The 23,035-nt window shown below is 47.0% G+C and overlaps 1 protein-coding gene and 1 non-coding gene across 2 annotated transcripts in view; both read left to right on the forward strand.

Annotated features, from left to right (window-relative positions):
* The window catches only part of GFRA2 (GDNF family receptor alpha 2), an 86,703-nt gene that overhangs the window by 11,459 nt on the left and 52,209 nt on the right, over positions 1-23,035 (forward strand). The window contains exons 3-4 of the mRNA XM_029066669.2: positions 2,770-2,853; positions 21,688-22,042. Of these exons, the coding sequence (XP_028922502.1) occupies positions 2,770-2,853; positions 21,688-22,042 (439 nt within the window). The remainder of the gene's footprint in view (positions 1-2,769; positions 2,854-21,687; positions 22,043-23,035) is intronic.
* Positions 2,991-3,128, forward strand: LOC114812577. The gene has a single exon (XR_003760228.1). It is a non-coding gene; the product is annotated as a small nucleolar RNA SNORA7 (small nucleolar RNA).

The raw sequence follows: 23,035 nt of genomic DNA on the forward strand, positions 1-23,035 counted from the left end.
GGCCCATCTAGGGAATTGGCTGGGACCTGTCTTGGGGAAGGCGACGGAGGAGGGCCATGTTTTCTCATTTTGTTTCAGAAGGTCTGGAGACAGCTGTTTCCAATCCACCCCTCCCCGAAGAAGCCTTGTTAAATTTCCTTTGCTACCCAAGCAGATTTGAGTTTAACACCTGGGACTTTCCCAAGCTGCCCTTTGCTCTTTGCTTTCAGGATGCACAAATATGGTCCTTTCTCTGAGAGTACACCTGGCCAGGCACTCTCGATTCCCTTCCAAGATGAGCTACCTTTGACGATCCTCATGCAGGTTCCCAGGTATTGTAAAATTCTAGTGTCCTTGCCAGGAGCCCTGGGGATCCATTCTGGTTTTTTGGCCTTTGAATAGGCTGTAGTTTTTCTGGTGAATGGAGAGGTTCCCTTCACTTCAGAGGTAATTGTCCACAGACTGAGCAGTCTCTGGGGAAGCATCGTCACTGCCCGGAATAAAGAGGCTGTTTGTCACTGAGATGCTGGGACTCAGTCACTGGTAAGGAGGGAGATATTTCTTCAGTCTTAGCTGGCCTTCCCCTTGGCTCCTAGCTTCTCCCAGTTCCCACCCACCCAGGACCTCATGATGGCTTGAAAAGTTCAATTTGACAACAGTTAGAGATAATCCCTATCCAACAACGGGCTCACAGTCTAGAAGTCTGACAACAAAACAATAGACAGGCATCAATAGCATCAAAGTAGATAGAATTATAGATATAGTCACATCATTAATAAAATAGAATAGACATCTCTCCTTCTCTGAGCTCCAAGGATGTCCATCTAAAACTGAATTCAGAGTCTGAGGACTTAAGGGCTTCAAAGGGCCCAAGGGAGGCCATGGGGATTGGAGATTCTGAGTGTGATTGAGATGGGAAATCAAAATGATCTTTGGAGCTGTTGTTGTTGATGAGCTTTTGTCTCTTCTCCCTTTATACTCAATCATTCAATGGTATTTGAGTGCTTACTCTGAACAGAGCACTGTATTAAGTGCTCAGAGAGTACAATACAACAGAATTAGACACATTCCCTGCCCATAATGAGCTTGCATAATCCTCCTTTTGCTTCTCGACCTACTCCTCTTCCTTCTTCCCCTCCTCATTCTTCTTCTTATCACCCTCCCCGACCCCCCGACTCTCAGTAATAAGGCAGTGGCTGGAATGATGGGGAGTGTTGTCAGTCCCACACCAAGTAAACATGGTGAAGGAGGGGGTCCGACGAGGTATGCATGGGAAGCTTGGCTTTCTGAAGGTACTTCTAAATTTAAGGTAGGGGTTCCAACCCCACCCCTGCCAGGTGTCAGTTTCTCCTCAGGAAACTTTCCTGTGGGGATGAGGGGGGTCTACAGAGGAAACATTGGACATTTACAAATTAGAAACCAAAAATTCGCTCTCAAAGGGAACTGAGGAAGCTGCAGTTCTCTCCCTTCCCTGAGCTTGCAGCTACTGCTGCCTGGGTCCCAGTGAGTGCAGGTCACCCTTCCCAGGCTTCCATCCTGGATGAGGAGCAGTCATCATAGAGACCATAGGGGGGCCAGGGGTCCTACCATCTGAGAAGCTGCCCCTCCCAGCAGGAGTTGGGTGCTATTGCCTCACGGAAATTGAAAATTTGCCTGTTTCTATCTGCCCACCCGTCTCCCTAGGACGTGCTGTGACTCGGGATTTTTGGGTGTCAGAATCCCTAGGTCCAAGCGTAAATTCTGCCACGGCTTCTTTGCAGCATTTCCGCCCTTTGGCAGAGTCACAGGGCACTCCCTTTTGAATGGGCTTGGTTGAAAAGCAAGTGACTGTTGCAGTGCCCCTTTTCCTCCCAGTAGTTTTCTTAGTCTTTTCCCTTCCTCAACTCTGAGCACTGAGGAGACACCAGGCCTTCTCCCTTTGCTAGTGTTTTCCTCACTGCTGGAGTTCAGAGTGACAGAGGAATCACATCCAACCTAGCCTCTATCTTCTAGGAAACAGAGTGCATGGGGTTCATGTCCGCTGTGAGGTTAGTCCTCGGTGGAGCATACCAACTCTCGCAGTCTCCTCCTCAAGATAAGTTCCTGGGAAAAGATTTTTTCAGGTCAGTTGACTGGGGCCAGCATGTCTCTTCGTGTTGGGGACTTGCCAGTCTCTTCCTGGATCAACAGTGAGTGCGCAATTGAGAGCAGGCCAATCCACTGGATGAAATGGAAATCGATGGCCAAGGCTGAGGGTCAGTGTCCCTTTTGGACTCTGAGGGATTGCCCATTGATTTCCCCTCATGGATGGAATCGAAAAGCAGTTATCTCTCGTGCCGAGGACTTCTCAGGGACATTCCTGGGGAATGGGGAGTTCTCCTTTTGTCTCTTGCCATTTCGTGTCCTCTGTTCCCTTCAGTGCTCACCTCTGAGAGTGTCTAGAAGCAAAGGAGGTTGTGGGGGTGGGGGGCATTCAAGGGTAAGTGAACTGTGGGAAGAGGTGGAGCCATCAAAGGGGAGGGTGCTTGGTGTTCAGAGGTCAATGGAGAAGCAAGTATAGGGGGGATAGGAGACTAGGGGGTTAATAGAAGTTGTCCTCACTCTGCTCTCCTGCCCTTTCTGCTGTATGCTTTCTCCGTGTCCTGGGAAAAGCCATCAGTGAACTCGTCGCTTACTCTCCCCAAAGGCCTGGACTCTTCTGAATATGATATACATGTTGACCTGTTCACAGCATCGGCCCTGCTTCCAGGGCTCTTCTGGGTGGATTAGCTCATCCCTCCTGAATTTCATTCCCCTCCTTCTCTTTTCCAGGTGAGGAATTTTACGAAGCTTCACCCTACGAGCCTGTCACCTCTCGCCTCTCTGACATATTCAGGCTCGCATCAATCTTCTCAGGTAAGTGGGCTTTTTGAAAAAGGCTTTGGGGCTTATTGGTTTACTGACATTGAGTTCAAGGATTTATCTCGCACACCCCCATTTCCTCATCCATCCCATTGTACTGGTTTCCTTGATTAAGTGAGAAGTAGCAGGACCTCCTCTAAGGGTCGCACCTGGAGAGTTTCCAGGACTCTATCAGTCTCGACCACGGAAAGGAGAGTCAAGCAGGGACATATCCATTCCATTCCTAGCTTGGGCAGTGGCTAGCAAGTGGAAGGCAATCTGCTACAAGTCAAAACTCACCTATGCTGGGCAGCAGCGGCATGGGAGAGAGTCGAGGGTGGAGATTCAGGTTAACTGTGCCTGCCGAAGGAGACAGTTGTAAACCTCTTCAGTATTTTTAGCAAGAAAACTCTATGGATACACTACCAGAATGATTGCTGATGGAGGTGGGGTGTCCTGGGAGAGATGTGTCCATGGCGTTGCTATGGGTCGGACGTGACTCGACAGCCTAAGACTACAGGAGCAGGACCTTCTGGAAAGAGCACAGGAGACTGTAGGCTCATGTTCTTTCTCACCTCTGCTTCATCACTGGCCTGCTGGGTGATTTTGGGCAAGTCACTCTAAAATGGTAATGGAATACATGCTCTCTCTCTCTCCCTTAAATTGTGAGCCATGAGTGGAATAGGAGCTGTGTGATTATCTCATATTGCCTCAGTGCTTATCACAGTTCTTGACACAGAGGAAGCACTTTACAGATACCACAATCTTAACCCCCGGTGGACTTTTAATAAGGAAAATCCTTTGGTCTTGGAAATGCTGAGCTGTGGCAGCTGCTTCTGTGGGAGAATGTTGCGGATCAAGGCTCATTACCTGGGCTCTCAATCTGCAGCCTGGGCTGGATGGCTGTGTTAGGGTGAGCACTGAGTTGGGGTTTGAAAATTAAAGGGGAGACCTGTGTGGGTTGACTGCTTTGGACCTGCTGGGAAATCAGTCTTATGACTCAAAGAAGTCCTGGGGGGATAAGGGTCCGCCCTGCCTTCAGAACGGTGAGAACATCCTGCAGGAATGAGAGGGAATGGGAGGAGAAGAGCAGGCCTCTGGAAAGAGAATTCTGGACCACGGAAAGGGGCCATTGGCCACGGTGAACCAGGGTGATTGCGATGGATCAATTCATCGGTATTTATCGAGCACTGAACTAAGCACTCCTGAGAGTTGGATAGAGAGGAAAAGACTTGGCCTGGGCTCTCATGGTGTTTACGAGAGAAGGAGTGAGGCCTAGTGGATAGACCAGGGGCCTGGGCGTCAGAAGGACCTGGGTTCTAATCGAGGCTCTGCCACTTGTTAGCTCTGTGGCCTTGGGTAAGTCAACTCACTTCTCTGGGCCTCAGTTACCACATCTGTAAAATGGGGATTAAGACAGTGGGCCCTCTGTGGGATATGGACTGGGTTTAACCTGATTAATGTGTATCTACCCCAGCGCTTAGTAGAGTGCCTGAAGCAGCATGGCATAGTAGCTAGACCACAGGCCTGGGAGTCAAAAGGTTGTGGGTTCTAATGAAAGCTCTGCCACTTGTCATTCAATAGTATTTATTGAGCGCTTACTATGTGCAGAGCACTGTACTAAGCGCTTGGACTGAACAAGTCGGCAACAGATAGAGACAGTCCCTGCCGCTTGACGGGCTTACTGGGCAAGTCACTTTGCTTCTCTGTCTCAGTTTCCTCATCTGTAAAATGAGCCCCACATGGGACAGGGACTGTGTCCATCCTGATTTGCTTGTATCCACCCCAGCGCCTAGTACAGGGCCTGGCACACAGTAAGCACTTAACAAATACCAGAATTATTATTACTAAAGTAGCAATCACCATAAAATAAAAGAAAATCTAACCAGGGCAACACACACACAGTTATTTAAAGGGAAGAGTGACAGGGACTGTGTCCAACCTGATTAACTTGTATCTACCCTAGCAGTTAGTACAGAGCCTGGCACATAGTAACTGTTTAACAAATACCATAAATAGGAGGAAAAATATAGGTACAACTGGTTGTGACGAGAGTGTTGTAAATATCTTAAGTCATCTTCCTTTGTTAGAGTGTAAGCTCCTCATAGGTAGGAAACATGTGATTTTTGAAAATCTGTATTTCCCAGGCACTTAGCTCAGGACACTGAAATAAGTAGGTGCTCCATAAATACGACTACTCAGGTAAGTGAATAAATAAGTGCCTAAGTATATAGAATAATATATACATGAGTGTTAGGACTGACTGTGGGTACATAAGTTCTGAGGTAGTAGTCGGGAGGATGTGACCTGGAGAGAAGGAAATGAATCAGGGAATACTGCCTGGAGGAGAAGGAATTTCAGGAAAACTCTGAAACTGAGAGTGCCATTGGCAAGGCCGGTATTAGAAGCCAGGTCCTCTGACTCCCAGGCATGTGCTCTTTCCACTAGCCCAGGCTGCTTCTCCTTGTGGCCAGGATTGTGTCTACTCTAGTGTAGCCTGAGAAGCAGTTTTCTGTGTGACCTTGGGCAAGTCACTTCACTTTTCTGGGCCTCAGTTTCCTTATCTGTACAATACATGTTGTATAGGGGATCCAATACGTGTTCTCCCTCTCTGCCCCATGGGGGTCAGGGACCACACTTGACCCGATTATCATGTATATACCCCAGCTTGATACACAGTCACCACTTAACAAAAACCACAATTATTATTATAAACGTGTGTTACTCCCAAAATCTCGTCTGGGGAAATAGGGCGTCCTGGGGGTTAGGGCCGAGGGGTAAGTTGAGTGTTGTCAGACCTCCAGGGAGACCTGCTGTACCCTCCATGGGAGGTGAGAATGCTGTCTGCCCCAGATGTGTCTTTTTCCCTCCACCCTCCCATGCATCAGATTTCCTCCTCTTGGATATAGTGTGAGACGTCTGATTTGAGTCCAGGGGCCAAGTGGGACTTGCATTCATTCATTCAGTCACATTTATTGAGCGCTTACTGTGTGCAGAGCACTGTATTAAGCCCTTGGAAGTACAATAGGGCAACAAATAGACAATCCCTACCCAACAACGAGTTCACAGTCTAGAAGGGGGGAGACAGACAACAAAACAAGTAGACAGGCATCAATAGCATCAATATAAATAAATAGAATTATAGATATAAACACATCATTAATAAAATAAATAGAATAATAAATATGTACCTACATACACAAGTGCTGTGGGGTGGGGAGGAGGTAAAGCAGAAAGAGGGAGTGAAAGAACATTTCTCTATCAAACAGTCCCTCAGGCATGATTCTGCTCTGGGTATGATGTAAGAAAGGAGAAGTGACTGGACACTAGGCTTGAGGCCTGGAAACTTACCTTGAAATTGAGAACTGTCCTCCCCGTCAGAGAAGAACCTGGGCCTCTGTCCTAGCCCTGACCCCTGCTCGGTCCTCAAACCCGATTCACTCCTCTTCCCAGCAGAAAATCTTTACTTAATGGACTTGACATTCTGCTGGACGTCGGTGTCGACAAGACAAATGAGCAAATTACCCGATCTCCCGACCAATGCTTCAGCTCCCTATTATCTTTTCCTCATAGGCAGCTGGGTCAGACCTGCTTCCTCCATCCCATATCCTCTTCTCCAACAGCTATGGGTGAGGTCTGATTATGATTTTTTAAAGAATGGTATTTAAGTGCTTACTACGTGACAGGCACTGTACTAAGCTCCGGGGTACAGACAAGCTAATCAGATTGGACACAGTCCCATTTTACAGATGAGGTAACTGAGGCACAGAGAAGTGAAGTGACTGTCCCGAGGTCACACAACAGGCAATTGGCAGAGCCAGGATTAGAACCCAGGTCTTTCTGACTCCCACGCCCATGCTCTGTCCACTAGGCCACTCTGCTTCTCTGTTTTTTTCTCGGTCCCCTTACATGCTACCCATCTCCCCCTAGCCTCTCCTTTCCTGTCTTCCCCTCCCCACTTATAGCAGCCCATTCAGGCTTCCTGGTCTGGATCGGGTACCCAGGGCTTTCTCAGAGAGGAGTTACCTCTTGAGGATCTTCTCCGGGTAGTTTTTCCTGAGAAGCCTGGGGGAATATTGGGTTCTGGGAGCAGCACAGAAGACATGACCTTTGTGGGTCCCCCATAAGTCTTCAGCCTGACCTGTGGCCGCTATCTTCATCTGTTCTCCTGGGATATCTTGCCTGAGGAATCCAAATCATATGAGTGAGTTGAGGTACAGAGAAGTAAATTGCCCAAGGTCACACAGCAGTTAAGTGGCAGAGTTGCGATTAGAACACAGGTCCTCTGACTCCCAGGCCCGTGTCCTTTCAACTAGACTATGCTCTTCTCTAAATCTAAGTAGAAGGGAGAATAGATATCAGATCCCCATTGTACTGTTGAGGAAACTGTGGCCCAGAGAAGTTATTTGCCCTATGTCATGCGGGAGGCAAGAGGTGGAGCCAGGAGTAGGACCTAGATCTCCTGGCTCCCAGCCTCATGCTCTTTCTACTAGGCCATGTTGCAGCAGTCCTCACTCAGCATGGCTATTGCCATTTCTTCTTGCTCTCAGCCTGCTGGAGAAGGCTCTACAGCTCTAGGGTAGGGAGAGTGGAAGTCAGGTTGAGGCAAAGAAGTTTGGGTATTGGGTTGGGCCCAGAATCGTGGTTGAGAGATTCTCTGGGCTTGGGCCTGTGCACACCCCCAGGAAGAATGCTGAATGCATTCAGATGAGAATGCTAGGTGGAATCTGGGCCCCAATGATGGACTGGGGACAGAGCAGCGGAAGAGTGTTCGTTATTGAATATAAACTGGAGCAGACAGGAGGGTGGCTGTCTGTGACAAGATGGGTGATTGGATTGGGCAGTAGCTGGACAGCAATAGGCTTTCGAGTGAGAGGATTGAGTGAGAGGTTGGCCGGTTTTGCTCTTATCTATGAACCAGATGCAGGCCCATGGGTGGTCTTTTTGGAGAAAGAAACCAAGAGCCCGATGCACTTTCTTGGATGTAGTTACTGGTTTTTGCTTTCCTGGAAAGGCTGCGAGGACAGAGGAGGGGAAGCAGCAGTGGAGGTCAGGAAGGGCAGGTGGATGTGATGGCGGAATGGCTTCCTCATGGAAGACAATGGATGCTTGGGCTTCTCTTAGTTCTCTTCCATGAGAGGCAGTATGTCTTAGTGGATAGAGCATGGACCTGGGAGTCAGAAGGATCTGGGTTCTAATCCTGACTCCACCACATGTCCGCTGTGCCACTTGGGGCAAGTCACTTCACTTCTCTGGGCCTCAGTTACCTCATCTGTAAAATGGGGATTATAAGAATGTGAGCCTCATGTGGGCCGGGGACTGTGTCCAACCTGATTAACTTGTCTCTACCCCAGCACTTAGAGCAGTGCTTGGCACATAGTAAGCACTTAACAAGTTCCATAATTATGGTTACACTATAATTATGATTATTGTTATTCTGACAGGCTTTCTGAGTTTATACCTAGATCTTGGCATTAGAGAGGGGTAACTCCAGAACATGTTGCAGTTTTTATTCTTTATTTTTTAATGGTATATAAGTGCTTACTATGTGCCAGGAACTGTTCCAAGCACTGGATACATACAAGCTAAATGGGTTGGACCCAATCCTGTCCCACACTGAGCTCACAGTCTTAATCAACATTTTATAGATGAAGGAACTGAGGCGCAGAGAAGTTAAGTGACTTGCCCATGGTCAAAAATAGACAAGTGGTAGAAAAGGATTAGAACTCAGGTCCTTCTGACACTCATGCTCTATCCATTAGGCCATGCTGCTTCTCTTTGTGGGCAGACAAGAGAAGGAACTATTTTCAAACATTCATCTCCCTGTGCAAATCTCCGATGGCTCTTGGCAGGAAAAGAGATTGGCAGGTGGGAATGGATTATTCCAGGATCTTCCCCTATCTCTCCATCCAAGCAGCCATAATGCTGGACCAGGCACTTGTAATACTGATCGACTGGATTAAAACCCAGAGCTTTCTGACTCCCACACCCATCCTCTATCCACTAGGCCACACTGCTTCTCTGTTTTTGTCTCAGTCCCTTACATGCTACCCATCTTTCCCTAGCCTCTCCTTTCCTGTCTTCCCCTCCCCTCTTAGAGAAGCCCATTCAGGCTTCCAGGTGTGGATGGGGTACCCAGGGCTTTCTCAGAGAGGAGTTGCCTCTTGGGGATCTTCTCCAGTCCGTACTTTGCTCTTGCCCAGATCATTTTCCTAAAATGCCATTCTTCACTCATCTCTCCACTCCTCAGAAATGTCCTAGGATTGCACATCACCAGAAACATCTGATCATTGCCTTTAACACCCTCCTTCCTACATAACCACTCTCTTCTCCCACTGCACTCCAGCTCTCTTTGTTTCTCTCAGACTAATCTAGTCACTTTACCTTATTCTCGTCTCCAGGCTCTGATGCCCTTCCCCTTGCCTGCAACTCCCTCCCCCTTTACAGACCACAACTCCCCCCATCTTCAAAACCCCTCCTGAAATCACATCTCTTCCAGGGAGCCTTCCTAATTAATCTCTACTCTTTCCATTTTATATTCTTACTCTTCCACTTCAGCCCTTCTGTGCCACCCAAGTACTTAATGTTGGGTTTTTTTTAATGGTATTTGCTAAGTACTTACTATGTTCTAGGCATTGTACTAAGTGTGGGGATGGATACAAGGTAATCAGATTGGACACAGTCCTTGTCCCACATAGGGCTCACAGTCGCTGAGACACAGAGAAGTTAAGCTACTTGCTCAAAGTCACCCAGCAGACCAATGGCAGAGTCAGGATTAGAACCCAGGTCCTCTAACTCCCCCCTGTTCTTTCTACTAGTCCATACTACATTTATTGTGTCTAGAATACTGTACTAAGTGCTTGAGAAAGTACAATACCTCAGAATTTATAGACACAGTCCCTGCCCACAAGAATCTTACAGTCTACAGGGGGAGTTCAGGGAGTACTTAAGTACTTACCACTCCCATAGAATTTATGTACATATCTCGTACTCTCCCAAGCTTTTAGTATTCATTCATTCATTCATTCATTCAATAGTATTTATTGAGCGCTTACTATGTGCAGAGCACTGTACTAAGCGCTTGGAATGTACAAATCGGTAACAGATAGAGACAGTCCCTGCCCTTTGATGGGCTTACAGTCTAATCGGGGGAAACTGACAGACAAGAACAATAGCAATAAATAGAAGTGCTTTGTACACAGTAAGTGCTCAATAGATATGATTAAATGAATTTTTGATTAAATGAATTTTTTATATGCTCTACTACTCCCTCCTGTCTATAATTTAAGTGACTGTTATGCTTTTAGATTGTTAGATCTTTGGGGGCAAGAATCATAAATATTAATTCTATTGTACTCTCAAGAGTTTTAGTATGGTGCTCAGCACGCAATAGGAGCTCAGTAAATACTATTTCTTGCCCCAGGTCAACCATCTCACTGTTCTTCTAAGCATTTTTGTTTGCCACTCTTTAAGAGAATACCTGGTTAATAATAGTAATATTTAAATGCTTCTCCATGTGTCAAGTGCGCACTGTTTTAAGTGCTGGGGTAGATACAAGGTAATCAGGTCAGACACAGTCCCTGATCCCTATAGAGTTCACAGTCTAAGCAGGAGGGAGAACAAGTATTTACTACCCATTTTACAGATGAGAAAAGTAAGGCATGGATATGTTAAGTCATTCAGCAGGCAAGTGGCAGTGCCAAGATTAGAAACCAAGTCCTTTGACTCCCAGGCCCATGGTCTTTCCACTGGACAGGGCTCCTCCCTTGAGTTGGATTGTCCACTGGTCTAATCTAGACTTGATCACCTAGATCTAGTCTCTAGTGATGAGGTACTGATTTGGAACCCTTTATTTCTGGTTCTGACTCTTGGTGGGACCTTAGATGATAAGCAAACCTTCCATTCACTGCCTCTCTTAGACTGTGAGCCCCAGTGTGGGACAGGGGCAGTGTCTGTTTTAATAGTAGTAGACTATAAACTTACTGTAGGCAGGGAACATGTCTGTCAACTCTGTGTTGTACTCTCCCAAGTGCTGAGTACAGTGCTCTGCACTCAATAAATACCACACAATAAATCCTAGTACCTGATTGTCTTGTCCACATCCCAATGCAGAGCACATAGTAAGCTTTCAATAAATACTGTAAATTGAGAAAATTTCCCTCAAGAGGAGGATGATTCCCCCTCTTGAAAAGAGAATAATCTATGTTCTCTTTCCACCCACCCCCCGCCACGCTTTCTGCCTTCTTGGGGGGTTGGAAGGAATAGGGAATGAGGTCGACTCATTCCAGAGAGGCATTTTGGGGTAGAGCTGGTGGGATTGGGGGCCACTGTGCTGAGCCAACCCTGCTCCTGCCAGCCTTTCATGGTGGCTGGAGAGATAAACTGCTTATCCTCGGATTGCCTCTAGGGCCAACTGCAGAAGCTTCTTATTTAAATTTCAAAATCACATTTCTCCTCCAACTGCTGTCAGATCCTCTGAGTTTCAAGGAAAATTGGGTTTTAGCTGGGGATTTGTCACCTCTGAAGCATCATCCTTTATTCATTCATTCAATTGTAGTTATTGAGTGCTTACTGTGTGCAGAGCACTACTAAGCACTTGGGAGGGTTCAATATAACAAGCAGACACATTCCCTGACCACAGTGAGTTTACAGTCTACAGTGGGGGAGACAGACATTAATATAAATAAATAAATATCAGATTGTACATAAGTGCTCTGGGGCTCGGAGTGGGGCAGAACAGAGGGAGTAAGTCAGGATGATGCAGAAGGGAGTGGGAGAAGAGGAAAGAGGGGGATTTAGTCAGGGAAGGCCTCTTGGAGGAGATGTGCCTTCATTAAGGCTTTGAAGGTGGGGAGAAGAATTGTCAGTCGGATTTGAGGAGGGAGGGCATTCCAAGCCAGAGCAGGATGTGGGCGAGGGATCGGTGGTGATATAGGCAACATAGAGGCACAGCGAGGTTGGCATTAGAGGAGTGAAATGTGCAGGCTGGGTTGTAGGAGAGTAGTGAGGTAGGAGGGGGCAAGGTGATTGAGTGCTTTCAAACCAATGGTGAAGAATTTTTGTTTGATGCAGAGGTGGATGAGCTACCACTAGAATTTTTTGAGGAGAGGGGTGACATATCCTGAACATTTCTGTAAAAAAAAAAATGATGTGGGCAGCAGAGTGAAGTATAGACTGAAATGGGGCGAGACAGGAGGCTGGGAGGTCAGCAAGGAGGCTGATGCAGTAATCCAGGTGGGATAGGACGAATGACTGTATTAACGTGATAGCAGTTTGGATGGAGATGAAAGGGATTTTTTTTTTTTGAGAAGTTGTGAAGGTGGGATTGACAGGATTTAGTGGTGGATTTATTTTGTAGGTTGAACGAGAGAGAGGAGTCAAGGATAATACCAAAGTTATGGGTTTGTGAGACAGGAAGGATGGGAATAATTATCCAGGGAGGGGACAAAACCAGGGAGAAAGCTTGGGAATTGGGAGGGAAGGAAAGATCAGAAGGCTCGTAGCTGTTAGAAACTAGGAATCGTGAGAGTGGAGTTAGGAAATTAGTCAAGTGGCATTATACTTCTACAACCTCAATCTCAATCAGAGTCCACCCCAGGTACCAAGGTTTAAGGGGGTCCTTTGGCCACCATGTGGACACTGATTAGAGATAATAATGTTGATATTTGTTAAGCGCTTACTATGTGCAGAGCACTGTTCTAAGCGCTGGGGTAGATACAGGGTAATCAGGTTGTCCCACGTGAAACTCACAGTTAATCGCCATTTTACAGAAGAAGTAACTGAGGCACAGAGAAGTGAAGTGACTTGCCCACAGTCACACAGCAGACAAGTGGCAGAGCTGGGATTCGAACCCATGACCTTTGACTCCCAAGCCCGGGCTCTTTCCACTGAGCTACGCTGTGTATACCTATAAGTGGTGCTGTTGACACATCTGTGGGGTCCTGAATTGTCTTTAACCTGGGGGAGTTAGTTTCAATCGAAACCTTTTTTCTCCTATTTCGAGTTTCCCCAGTTCGGGGATGACAGTGGCCCTCAGAAAATGATGATGCATTTCATGGTTGTGGCTCTGTCTCTGAGGAAATGAGGTCAAGTGTCAGCTTGGGTAGGGTCATCATGCCTATGGCATAACTGTGGCAGAATTTTCAGTCTGTGCAGGGCTCTACGACCCTGCACATCTATCAGTTAGGCACAGCTCCTGAGAACTGCCCCTGCACAGATTTTGCACAATCTCCTGGCCTTCACTCCTCACCCCACAGCTAAAAGCAGTCTAGGGTTCTGGGCCTGGGAGTCAGAAGGACCTGGGTTCTAATCCCAGCTCCCCCCACTTGTCTGCTGTGTGATGTTGGTCAGGTAACTTAACTTCTCTGGGCCTCAGCTGCCTTATCTGTAAAATGGTGATTAAGACTGTGAACCCCAAGTGGGACATGGACTGTGTCCATCCTGATTAGCTTTTATCTACCCCAGTGTTTAATGTAGTGCCTGGCACATAGTAAACAATCATTTATTCATTTAATCATATTTATCGAGAGCTTACCGTGTGCAAAACATTGTTCTAAGTATTTGGGAGAATACAATATAACAATAGACACATTCCTTGCCCACAAAGAGTTTACAGTCTTGGAGTGGGAGACAGATATTTATGGAAATAAGTGATACACTTAAGTAAGCACTTAAATACCATTTTTTAAAAGACCTTTTTTAATTTTCCCATGGATGAACTCAGTCATTTTTTCTTGGTATTTCCATTGGCCCATCTGTAAAATGGGAACAATCAGAGGTGGCTCTAAGTCATGGAGAAGGTCAATTTCTCCCTTCTATCCATCTTTCCCTACCTATTTGTTGATATGCCACTGATGCTCTACCCCCATGCACTCATCTATAAGTAAACCTCACAGACATTTTTGAATATTCATTCAATAGTATTTATTGAGCGCCTACCATGTGCAGAGCACTGTACTAAGCGCTTGGAATGTACAAATCGGCAACAGATAGAGACAGTCCCTGCCCTTTGACGGGCTTACAGTCTATTCGACTATGCAGAACAACTGCAGATATTGACATGGATTATAATGTGAGCCCATCATCGGGCAGGGATTGTCTCCATCTGTTGCCGAATTGTACATTCCAAGCATTTATTATAGTGCTCTGCACATAGTAAGCGCTCAATAAATACTATTGAATGAATTATAATGGCAGTATTAGAATTATTTTGGTAGTAGGGGAACTATACTGAGAGTTATTTATGGTATTAAGCATTTACTATGTGCCAAGCACTGTTTGAGGTTCTGGGCTACATACAAGATAATCATAACAGAATTTGTTCTTGTCCCCCATTGGGATCACAAATCAGAGAGAAGGATAGACAGGCACACTATCTCCACTTTCAGATGAGGAGACTGAAGGACAGAGAAGTTAAGTGACTAGCCAAAGGTCACACAGCAGGCCAGTCTCAGTGCTGGTCTTCAGATTCTAAATTCCATGCTCTTTCCATTAGGCCCTGCAGCCTTCTGGGGAGGAAAGTGAAAGGAAAGAACAGTAAAGGGAGAGATGAAAGTTCGTGAGGGGAATAATTAGTAGATCGTAAACTCCTTGTGGGAAAGACCAGATGTATTTTTGAATATGAGAGAAGCTGCATGGCCTAGTGGAAAGAGCACAGAGTTAAGATTCTGGACACTTGGGCTCTAATCCCTGTTCTTGGATTACTTAACTTCTCTGTGCCTCAGTTTCCTCGTATGTGAAATGGGGATTAATACCTATTCTCCTTTCTTTGCCTGAATCCCATTTGAGACAGGGACTGTGTCTGAATTGATCGACTTGTATCTACACCAGTGGTTAGGGCAGTGCTTGACACATAGTGAGCACTTAACAAATACCATAATCAATAATCATCAGTACTAGATATCCTAAAAGTTTTAATTGCGTGCTCACTTACAAGCAGTGTGCGGATGGGGATGTGAAATGTGTGATTTGGGGTGTAGAGAGAGAAATAGAGAAAGCATACACATGAGAACAAGCTAGGGAGAAATGAGTGTGATTGTGAAGATGTGGGGAGACAAACCCCCCTCCCCCGTGGAAGACTTAAAACCACAAGCTCCCAATAAAGTGGACAAAACAAACTCTGACCAGACTTGCTGATAATGTGGAATAGCAAACCACTCTGGTTGTTTCCACAGTCTGCTCTCATCGTTTTTCTTGAAGATGATGATTACTGGGGGCGTCTTGAAATTCCTGTAGCACTTCTTCAGATGACTGTGGGAGTGATTTCCTTAAAAGTTGTGGACTGCGAGCCCCCTGGGGGTGAGCAGAGTTGCTCAAGATGGTAATAAAGGGTTTCTGCTTTGGAGATAGGTGTAGGACCAAGTCCCTTACAATGTGTGTTTTGGTGGGGGCGAGATGAGCTATTGAACAAACATTATGGATTCATGCAGAGCTGTATAGGGTCAGGTTGCCTAGGGTAAGGGAGAATTTGTTGAGAGGGCTGCTACTTGTGGGGAAGATGAGAATTCTGGATCTAAAAGAAGCATGTGGCTTAGTGGGTAGAGCTTGGGCCTGGGAGTCAGAAGGACCTGGGTTCTAATTCTTGCTCTGCCACTTGTCTGCGAGTGAAATTGGGCAAATCACTTCACTCTTCTGGGCCTCAGTTACCTCATCTATAAAATGGGGATTGATTGATAGCCCTATGTGGGACAGGAACTGTGTCCAACCTGATTAGCTTGCTTCTACCCCAGAGCTTAATACAGTGACTGGCACATAGTAAGCACTTAACAAATACCATAAAAAACAAAGAGAAGAGTGCTGAAGTAGTTTTTCTGTAATTATCATCCCAGGACTCCTTTTCTTTAAATTTGGAGCTGATGCTGGGTGTGTGGAGAGGCCTGTTGGGAGAGTTCAGTTACCCAGGTGTGGATATAATAATGATGGTGTTGGTTAAGTGCTTATATTTGCCAGACACTGTACTAAGCGCTGAGATGGATACAAACAAATCGGGTAAGACATAGTCCCTGTCCCATGTGAGGCTCCCGGTTTCAATCCCCATTTTATAGATGAGGTAACTGAGGCACAGAGCAGGCAAGTGACTTGATCAAGGTCACACAGCAGACAGGTGGTGAAAACAGGATTAGAACCCAAATACTTCTAACTTCTCTGCTTAAGGTCACTTCCAACCTGAGGAGTAAAGGATTCTGGGTGGACTTAGATGGAGGTGGGCATTGGTATGACTAATCAATTAAGGACATTTTTTGTGAGTCTGAGTGCTAGGCACTATACTTGAGTGTTTGAGAGAGTGTAACAGAACAAAATGTGTGTTGTCTGCCTTTAACGAGCTAAAGCAGCAGCATAGCCTAGTAGGAAGAGCACAGGCCTCGGGAGTCAGTGGACCTGGGTTCTCATCTTGGCTCTGCCACTTGTTTACTGTGTGACCTTGGGGAAGTCATTTAATTTCTCTGTGGCTCTGTTTCCTCATCTGTAAAACTGGGATTCAATCCTTGTTCTTCCTCCTACTTAGACTGTGACTCTCATTTCATTCATTCATTCAATTGTGTTTATTGAGCACTTACTGAGTGTGCCAAGCACTCTACTAAGCACTTGGAAAGTACAATTCAACAATAAAGAGAGATGATCCTTGCCTACACTGGGCTTATAGTCTAGAAAGGAAGAGACAGACATCAAAACAAGGAAACAAACATCAATATGAATAAATAGAATTATAGATATCTACGCAGCAAAACAAGTAAAAGACATCAATATAAATAAATGGAATTATAGATATATACATAAGTGTGGGGTGGGGAGGGGGGGAAGAGCAAAGGGACTGAGTCAAGGTGATGCAGATGGGAGGGGGAGCGGAGGAAAATGGTTTAATCTTGTCCTTGGGGTCCACTTGGGACAAGGTCTGTGTCTAGCACAATTACTTGGTACCCACCCCTGTGACTAGAACAGTATCTGTCACATAGTAAATGCTTAACAAATATTATTATTAATAATAACAAATGAGACCCCAAGAGCTTTTTCTGTCACCTACATGATGATACCCTGGGAAATGCCTGAGAGCCATTTGCAATTCTCCCACCTACAACCCCTTGCTCATGCCCTTCCTCCTGCCTATATTAATGGTAATAATGATAATAATGGCATCTGTTAGACACTTACCATGTGTCGAGCACTGCATTAAACACTGGGGTAGATACAAGATGATCAGGTTGGACCCAGTCCATGTTTTTCACTGAGTTCATACTCTGAAAGGAGCAACCTCTTCCTTCAGATCTACCAGTTTCCAGCTCTCCATCCAGCCATCTTCAAGATCCAGCTCTTCCAAGAGCCTTTCTCCAGTTGAGCACTGTTTTCCCACCCAAAGTTGCCTTTAGCACTTATATTTATTTATTCATGTACCCTTGGCTTTTGGGTATTTTCTCACCTTACATTGATTTACACTTTTATATCTACCCTACTGTATTCCTGCCACCAGCCACTTGTTACTTTGTTTCTTTCACTTCTTTCAACTGTTTGTGAATTACTTGTGTCTGTCAGTCCCACTCCTGGATTTTAAGCACCTTGAAGGCAGGCCCCACTCTCTTACTCTGTTGTACTCTTCCAAGTACTTAATACATACAGAGCTCTGCATGCAATAGGTGCTTAAGAATACTTTGATTGAGGAGCCCGAGGTGGAAAGGTGCAGGTTGCTTCCAGGGGCAGGGTTGAATTCTCCCATGCCATCGATCTGAGTGTCAGTGTAAAATTTCCCTTTCCAAAGATCTGAGTGATACTGTAAAATTCCCCTTTCCATAGATCTGAGTGATAATGTGGAATTTCTCTTTCTATGGATCTGAGTGATAATGCAGATTCACTCTTTCCATAGATCTGGTGCATAGTGATATTGAAGAATTCCTCTTTTCATGGGTCTGAGTGACACTGTGGAATTTCCTCCTTTTCATAGGTCTGAGTGACACTGTAGAATTCCCCCTATCCATAGATCTGAGTGACACTGTTGAATTCCCCTTTCAATAGGTCTGAGTGAGGTTTTCATTGATTGGTGAATTAAGTGGAAACTGTCTGCTCTTTACCAAGTGGCTCTTGAGGGGCTAAGAAGCTCCAAGCAGTCCCTCGTCTGTCCTAGCACTGAAGGAGGCATTTCAGGGCCAGCAGCAGGACCCAGGCGGTTTGTGGACACTGTGGCCCCCAGGCAGAAGTGGCCCCTGGCAGGGAGCAAGGATGGATTTGGGGCTATTGGTCCCAAATAAATAATGATAATGATGGTATTTAAGCGCTTACTATGTAACCAACATTGTTCCAAGCGCTGGGGTAGATACAAGCTAATCAGGGTAGACAAAGTCCCTGTTCCACCTGCGGCTCACACTATTTAGCCCCCTTTTACAGATGAGGTAACTGAGGCCCAGAGAAGTGAAGTGACTTGCCCAAGGTCACAGCAGAAAAGTGGCAGAGCTGGGATTAGAATGAAGGCCTTCTGACTCCCAGGCCCACGGTCTAACCACTAGGCCATGCTGCACCCAAAGACAAAGAGGGTTGCTGCCCCCCGGGGTGCCGTGGGGGGCTGGAGATTTGTGTGTAGTGTGTGCGGCATGTATCAAACACCCACAGCTTCCACACAAGTGGGGAATTTCAGGGGTGCCACTGGGAGCAGAATCTCTTGGCTATTCGAGTTCCAGGGACCTTGCCCACTGTCTGGTTGGGTTCCGCTACTCTTCCCACCTGCCTCTCCTTGTCAGGGCAGGATAATGAGGCAGAGCTGCCTCCCACGGGCTAGGAGGATTAATTTGTTAATGTTTCAGAAAGCGCCAAGCGTTATTAAAGCAGAGGCTCTCACCCAGGCAGCTGTTTGCCATTTGAATCTGCCACGTGGGGTGCATAATTCTTTTCCTCAGTACTTTTAGTGGAGCTTTGCCTGGGTGGGGAGGGCAGGGAGAGGCTGGCACAGTAGCTTTGGCACGAGGGGGGATAGGTTGTAACCGTGACAACAACCACACTCCCCTCTCCCTTGAATCTTGGCCCAATTTCCCACTCATTATTGAATAATAATGATGGTATTTGATAAGCACTTACTCTGTGCCTAGCACTGTTCTAAGTGACGGGGTAGAGGCAAGGTAATCAGGTTGTCCCACATGGGGGTCTCAGTCCCCATTTTACAGATGAGGTACCTGAGGCACAGAGAGGTGAAGTGACTTCCCCAAGGATACTCTGCAGACGGGTGGCGAAGCCGGGATTGGAACCCACGTCCTTTGACTCCCAAGCCCGTGCTTTTGCCACTAGGCCGTGCTGCCTCTAGGGAGTTGACGACCAGGAGGAATTGCTTCCCAGGAGCTTCCTCTCTCCCTCATGCACTTCTCTGGCCCCCGGAACTCCCTGGGATTTTCAACGCTGGGATCCCGCTCCAGGGAAGAGCCTGGAGAGCAAGTGGGAGTTCAGGCAAGCTCTGCACCCAGACTTGGTTCTTGGTGGTCCCTACCTGCTCTCTCACAGTGGGCGATTCATTGTCACAGCTGGCCATCCTGGACTGGCACCTGACTTCCCCAGTGCTCTCAATCCTGGAGGGGTGTTTTCCTGGTAACTAGGCAATTACCTGTTGGCACTGATGCATTTCCTTTTTTTTTCTAGGAAATTTACCAAGTCTTGGCCCAGGAGTTTACATTTTTTTTTTCTCCACAGAGAGTGCTTTCTCTATTCAAGCTCCAAATGGAAGCAACTGAGGCTATAATTACACTAGCATTAGCACAGGAACATGCTGAGAGGAGAGGGAACAGAGCACCTGGGAACCTAAAAGCAGCCACAGGCCTAAATTAGCCACTGTTCTCATTCACTACCTCCTCCCTTTACTCTCTCTAAGACCCTCCTAATTTATCTCTTGTTTTCTCACTCCTTTCTCACTCTCTTTCCTTCTTTCTCTCGTGGGTGCTCTTCCACTCACACTTTCTTTCCCTTGCTGCCTCAGCTTCCTCATCCTCCTCCCTGCCTGCCAATCATAGGCAAGCGAAGTTTGAAAGAAAAATCTAACTTGTCACTGAGAGTAATAATAATAATTGTGGCATTAAGCGCTTACTATGTGCCCACACTGTACTAAGCACTGGAGTGAATACAAGCAAATCAGGTTGGATACAGTCCCTGTCCCATGTGGGGCTCTTAGTTTCAGTCCCCATTTTACAGATGAGGTAACTGAGGCACAGAGAAGTGAAGTGACTTGCCCAAGGTCACATAGCAAACAAATGGCAGAGCTGGGATTAGAACCCATGACCTTCTGATTCTCAGACCCGTGCTCTATCCACTATACCACACTGCTTCTCTAGTCACTTTGGAGTGACTTCCAGCCACTTCTCAGGTCACTTTGGAGTGTCGGGCTGGGGAAGAGGGATTTTGGTCCATGCCTGGGATCCAGACCTTGCCGTAGGGGTGATTTGATGGAGAGAGCTGGAATTGGGGGAAACTGGATTCCTAGTCCCTGGACATACTTGTGATTGGTTCCCCCTTCTATTTAGATCTGGATTCCTCAGACCAGCTAGGAACCAGAAGCAGTGTGGCTTATTGGAAAGAGCACAGGCTTGGAATTCAGAAGGTCATGAGTTCTAATCCTGGCTCTGCCACTTGTCTGCTGTGTGATCTTGGGCAAGCCACCTAACTTTTCTGTGTCTGTTACCTCATCTGCAAAATGGGAATTGAGACGGTGAGTCCCATGAGGGATGACCTGATTACCTTGTATCCACCCCAGGGCTTAGAACTGTGCTTGATACATAGTAAGCGCTTAACAAATGCCATTATTATTATTATTATTGTTATAACCGGGGGGAGGTCGCTTGCCCTTTGTCCTCTTATCTGGGGCTGGTGCTGCAGATGAGGCTGAGCCAGTGATTAGGAACAGGATGCTCACTGTTGGCAAGGAATGACTTTTTATTGTCCTATTGCACTCTCCCAAGTACTTAGTACAGTGCTTTGCACACACTAAGTACTCAAATATGATTGACTGACTGACGAAGTACTTGCTAACATTACAGTAGGACTATTTACTTCCCAATCTTGGCATCAAGGAAAACATGGACAAATATAGCCTGTAGATCACAGGTTTCCTCCAAATCTTACTTTAGCCGGTCTGGTCAACTCTCGACCCACACTATTGGGATGGAGAAGGGGCCCGGCCAATCCCATACTTAGAGGTGGTATGGGCCTCAGCTGGATGGCGGCGTGTGTGTGTATGGGAACTGACCTCATAATTTGTGTGCTCATGGGGGTAGGTTAGCCTAGGTCAGTGGTGTCCGCTGAGGGACAGTATTCCACACCGTTGGGGAGAGGGTTAGATGATCAGCAGGCTCGAGACCGAAAAATGTTTAAAGATTGGCCTGAGATAATTGGGAACGGACTCTATAATTGGCCCTTCTGCCCATAAACCTTTCATGAGGCTGCTAGCTAAGGTTGTAGTTGCAGAGTTTGCCTGTCACCTCCTCTCTAGAATGTGAGTTCACTCAGGGCAGGGATCATGTGTACCAACTGGATTGTATTCTAAGTATAGTACATACAGTGCTTTGCCCAAGGTAAGCATTCTATTCAATCAATCGTATTTATTGAGCACTTACTGTGTGCAGAGTACTGTATTAAGTGCTTGGGAGATTCCATTGACTGCCTTTGCTCAGACTTTGGTAAGAGGGGTGTAGCCAACAGGGAGATGTTCCAAGACGCGGGTGGCAGAGGGAAGAGAAGCAAAGGCCTGTATATCCACAGATGGGTAATTTAGCTCTGGATAATCAAGAGCTCCAGCCCTGGGATAGAGTAGGGAAGAGCCGGGATCATTCTTTACCTTTGTTCCGCCTCCAGCCGACTGCTCATCTCCATTCTGTTCCTTCTCCCTTCCAGGGACAGGGGCTGATGCAGCCTTGAGCACCAAGAGCAACCACTGCCTGGATGCTGCCAAGGCCTGCAACCTGAACGACAACTGCAAGAAGTTGCGCTCGGCCTACATCTCCATCTGCAACAGGGAGATTTCCCCCGTGGAGCGCTGTAACCGCCGCAAATGCCACAAGGCCCTGCGCCAGTTTTTCGACCGCGTGCCCAGCGAGTACACCTACCGCATGCTCTTCTGCTCCTGCCGGGACCAGGCCTGTGCCGAGCGCCGCCGGCAGACCATCCTCCCCAGCTGCTCCTATGAGGACAAGGAGAAGCCCAACTGCCTCGATCTGCGGAACGTGTGCCGGACGGACCACCTCTGCCGGTAAGGGTTCTGAGCCTCTCTTTGTCTGGCCTGCCTCCTCCTGATCCCCCCTCTGCTGCTTCCTTATCCCCTGCCTCTGCTGCTTTCTCATCCCCCCAGCCCCAACGCCTCCTCATCCCCCCTCTCTTGCCTCCACATTCCCCTTCATTGCCTCCTCATCCTTCCCCTCCATCGCCTGCTCATCTCCCTCTGCTGCCTCCTCATCCCTCTCTGCCACCTTCTCATCTCCGTCCATCACCTCCTCATTCCCAACCCCGTCGCTTCCACACCCACCCCTCTGTTGCCTCCACATCCCCCCTCTGCCGCCTCCTCATCCCTCTTTGTCGCCTCCTCCCATCTCTACTCTTTAGTTTTTGATCCCCCTTCTGTAATCCACTCAGGGCTTCTCTGCCTGAGGAAGAGGCAGCTGTTGTGGCGGTGCTGGTCTTGGGGCCTTTTAAAGGAGGCAGGCTGGGGGTTGTGCCTTCGGTAGCGAGAGAGAGTGAGAATGTCTAGAGGGAGAGGAGCCTGGGAGCTCTGGGCCAGGAGTTGATGCTGAACTGAAGAAGAGGATTATCATTTTTATGAATAATAATTTAGTGAGCTCCCAGGCCTTCTCTTGGAGATTTTCAACCGTTAGAAATTGTTTTCATCTGTTTGGTTTAGGCAAAGGCCTGCCTCAAGGCAGGGAATAGGCCTCCTCTGGTTCCTTCCCCAGCCTGAGAGTCCAGGCTTTCTCGATCAACCATGACTCAAATGGGATGGCTCCAAACAGGGAATTAGATCCAGCCATGACCCAGCGGGCTCCCAGTCTAAATGGACAGAGAAGTGTGCTCACTGGCAAGTAGAAGAAAAGGAATGCATTTAGCAGAGTGGTGGGAGACAATGGATACTGGGAAGCATTTCACTCTTTGAGGCTGGAAATGTTTGTCTGGCTTCTGTTAAACTCTCTCAAGTGCTCAGTACAGTGTTTCACAATTGACAGGCCTTCAGTTAATACCGCTGATGGATTGA

Source organism: Ornithorhynchus anatinus, chromosome 5 (assembly GCF_004115215.2).
Source record: "Ornithorhynchus anatinus isolate Pmale09 chromosome 5, mOrnAna1.pri.v4, whole genome shotgun sequence".
In the NCBI taxonomy this organism is placed as follows: Eukaryota; Metazoa; Chordata; class Mammalia; order Monotremata; family Ornithorhynchidae; genus Ornithorhynchus; species Ornithorhynchus anatinus.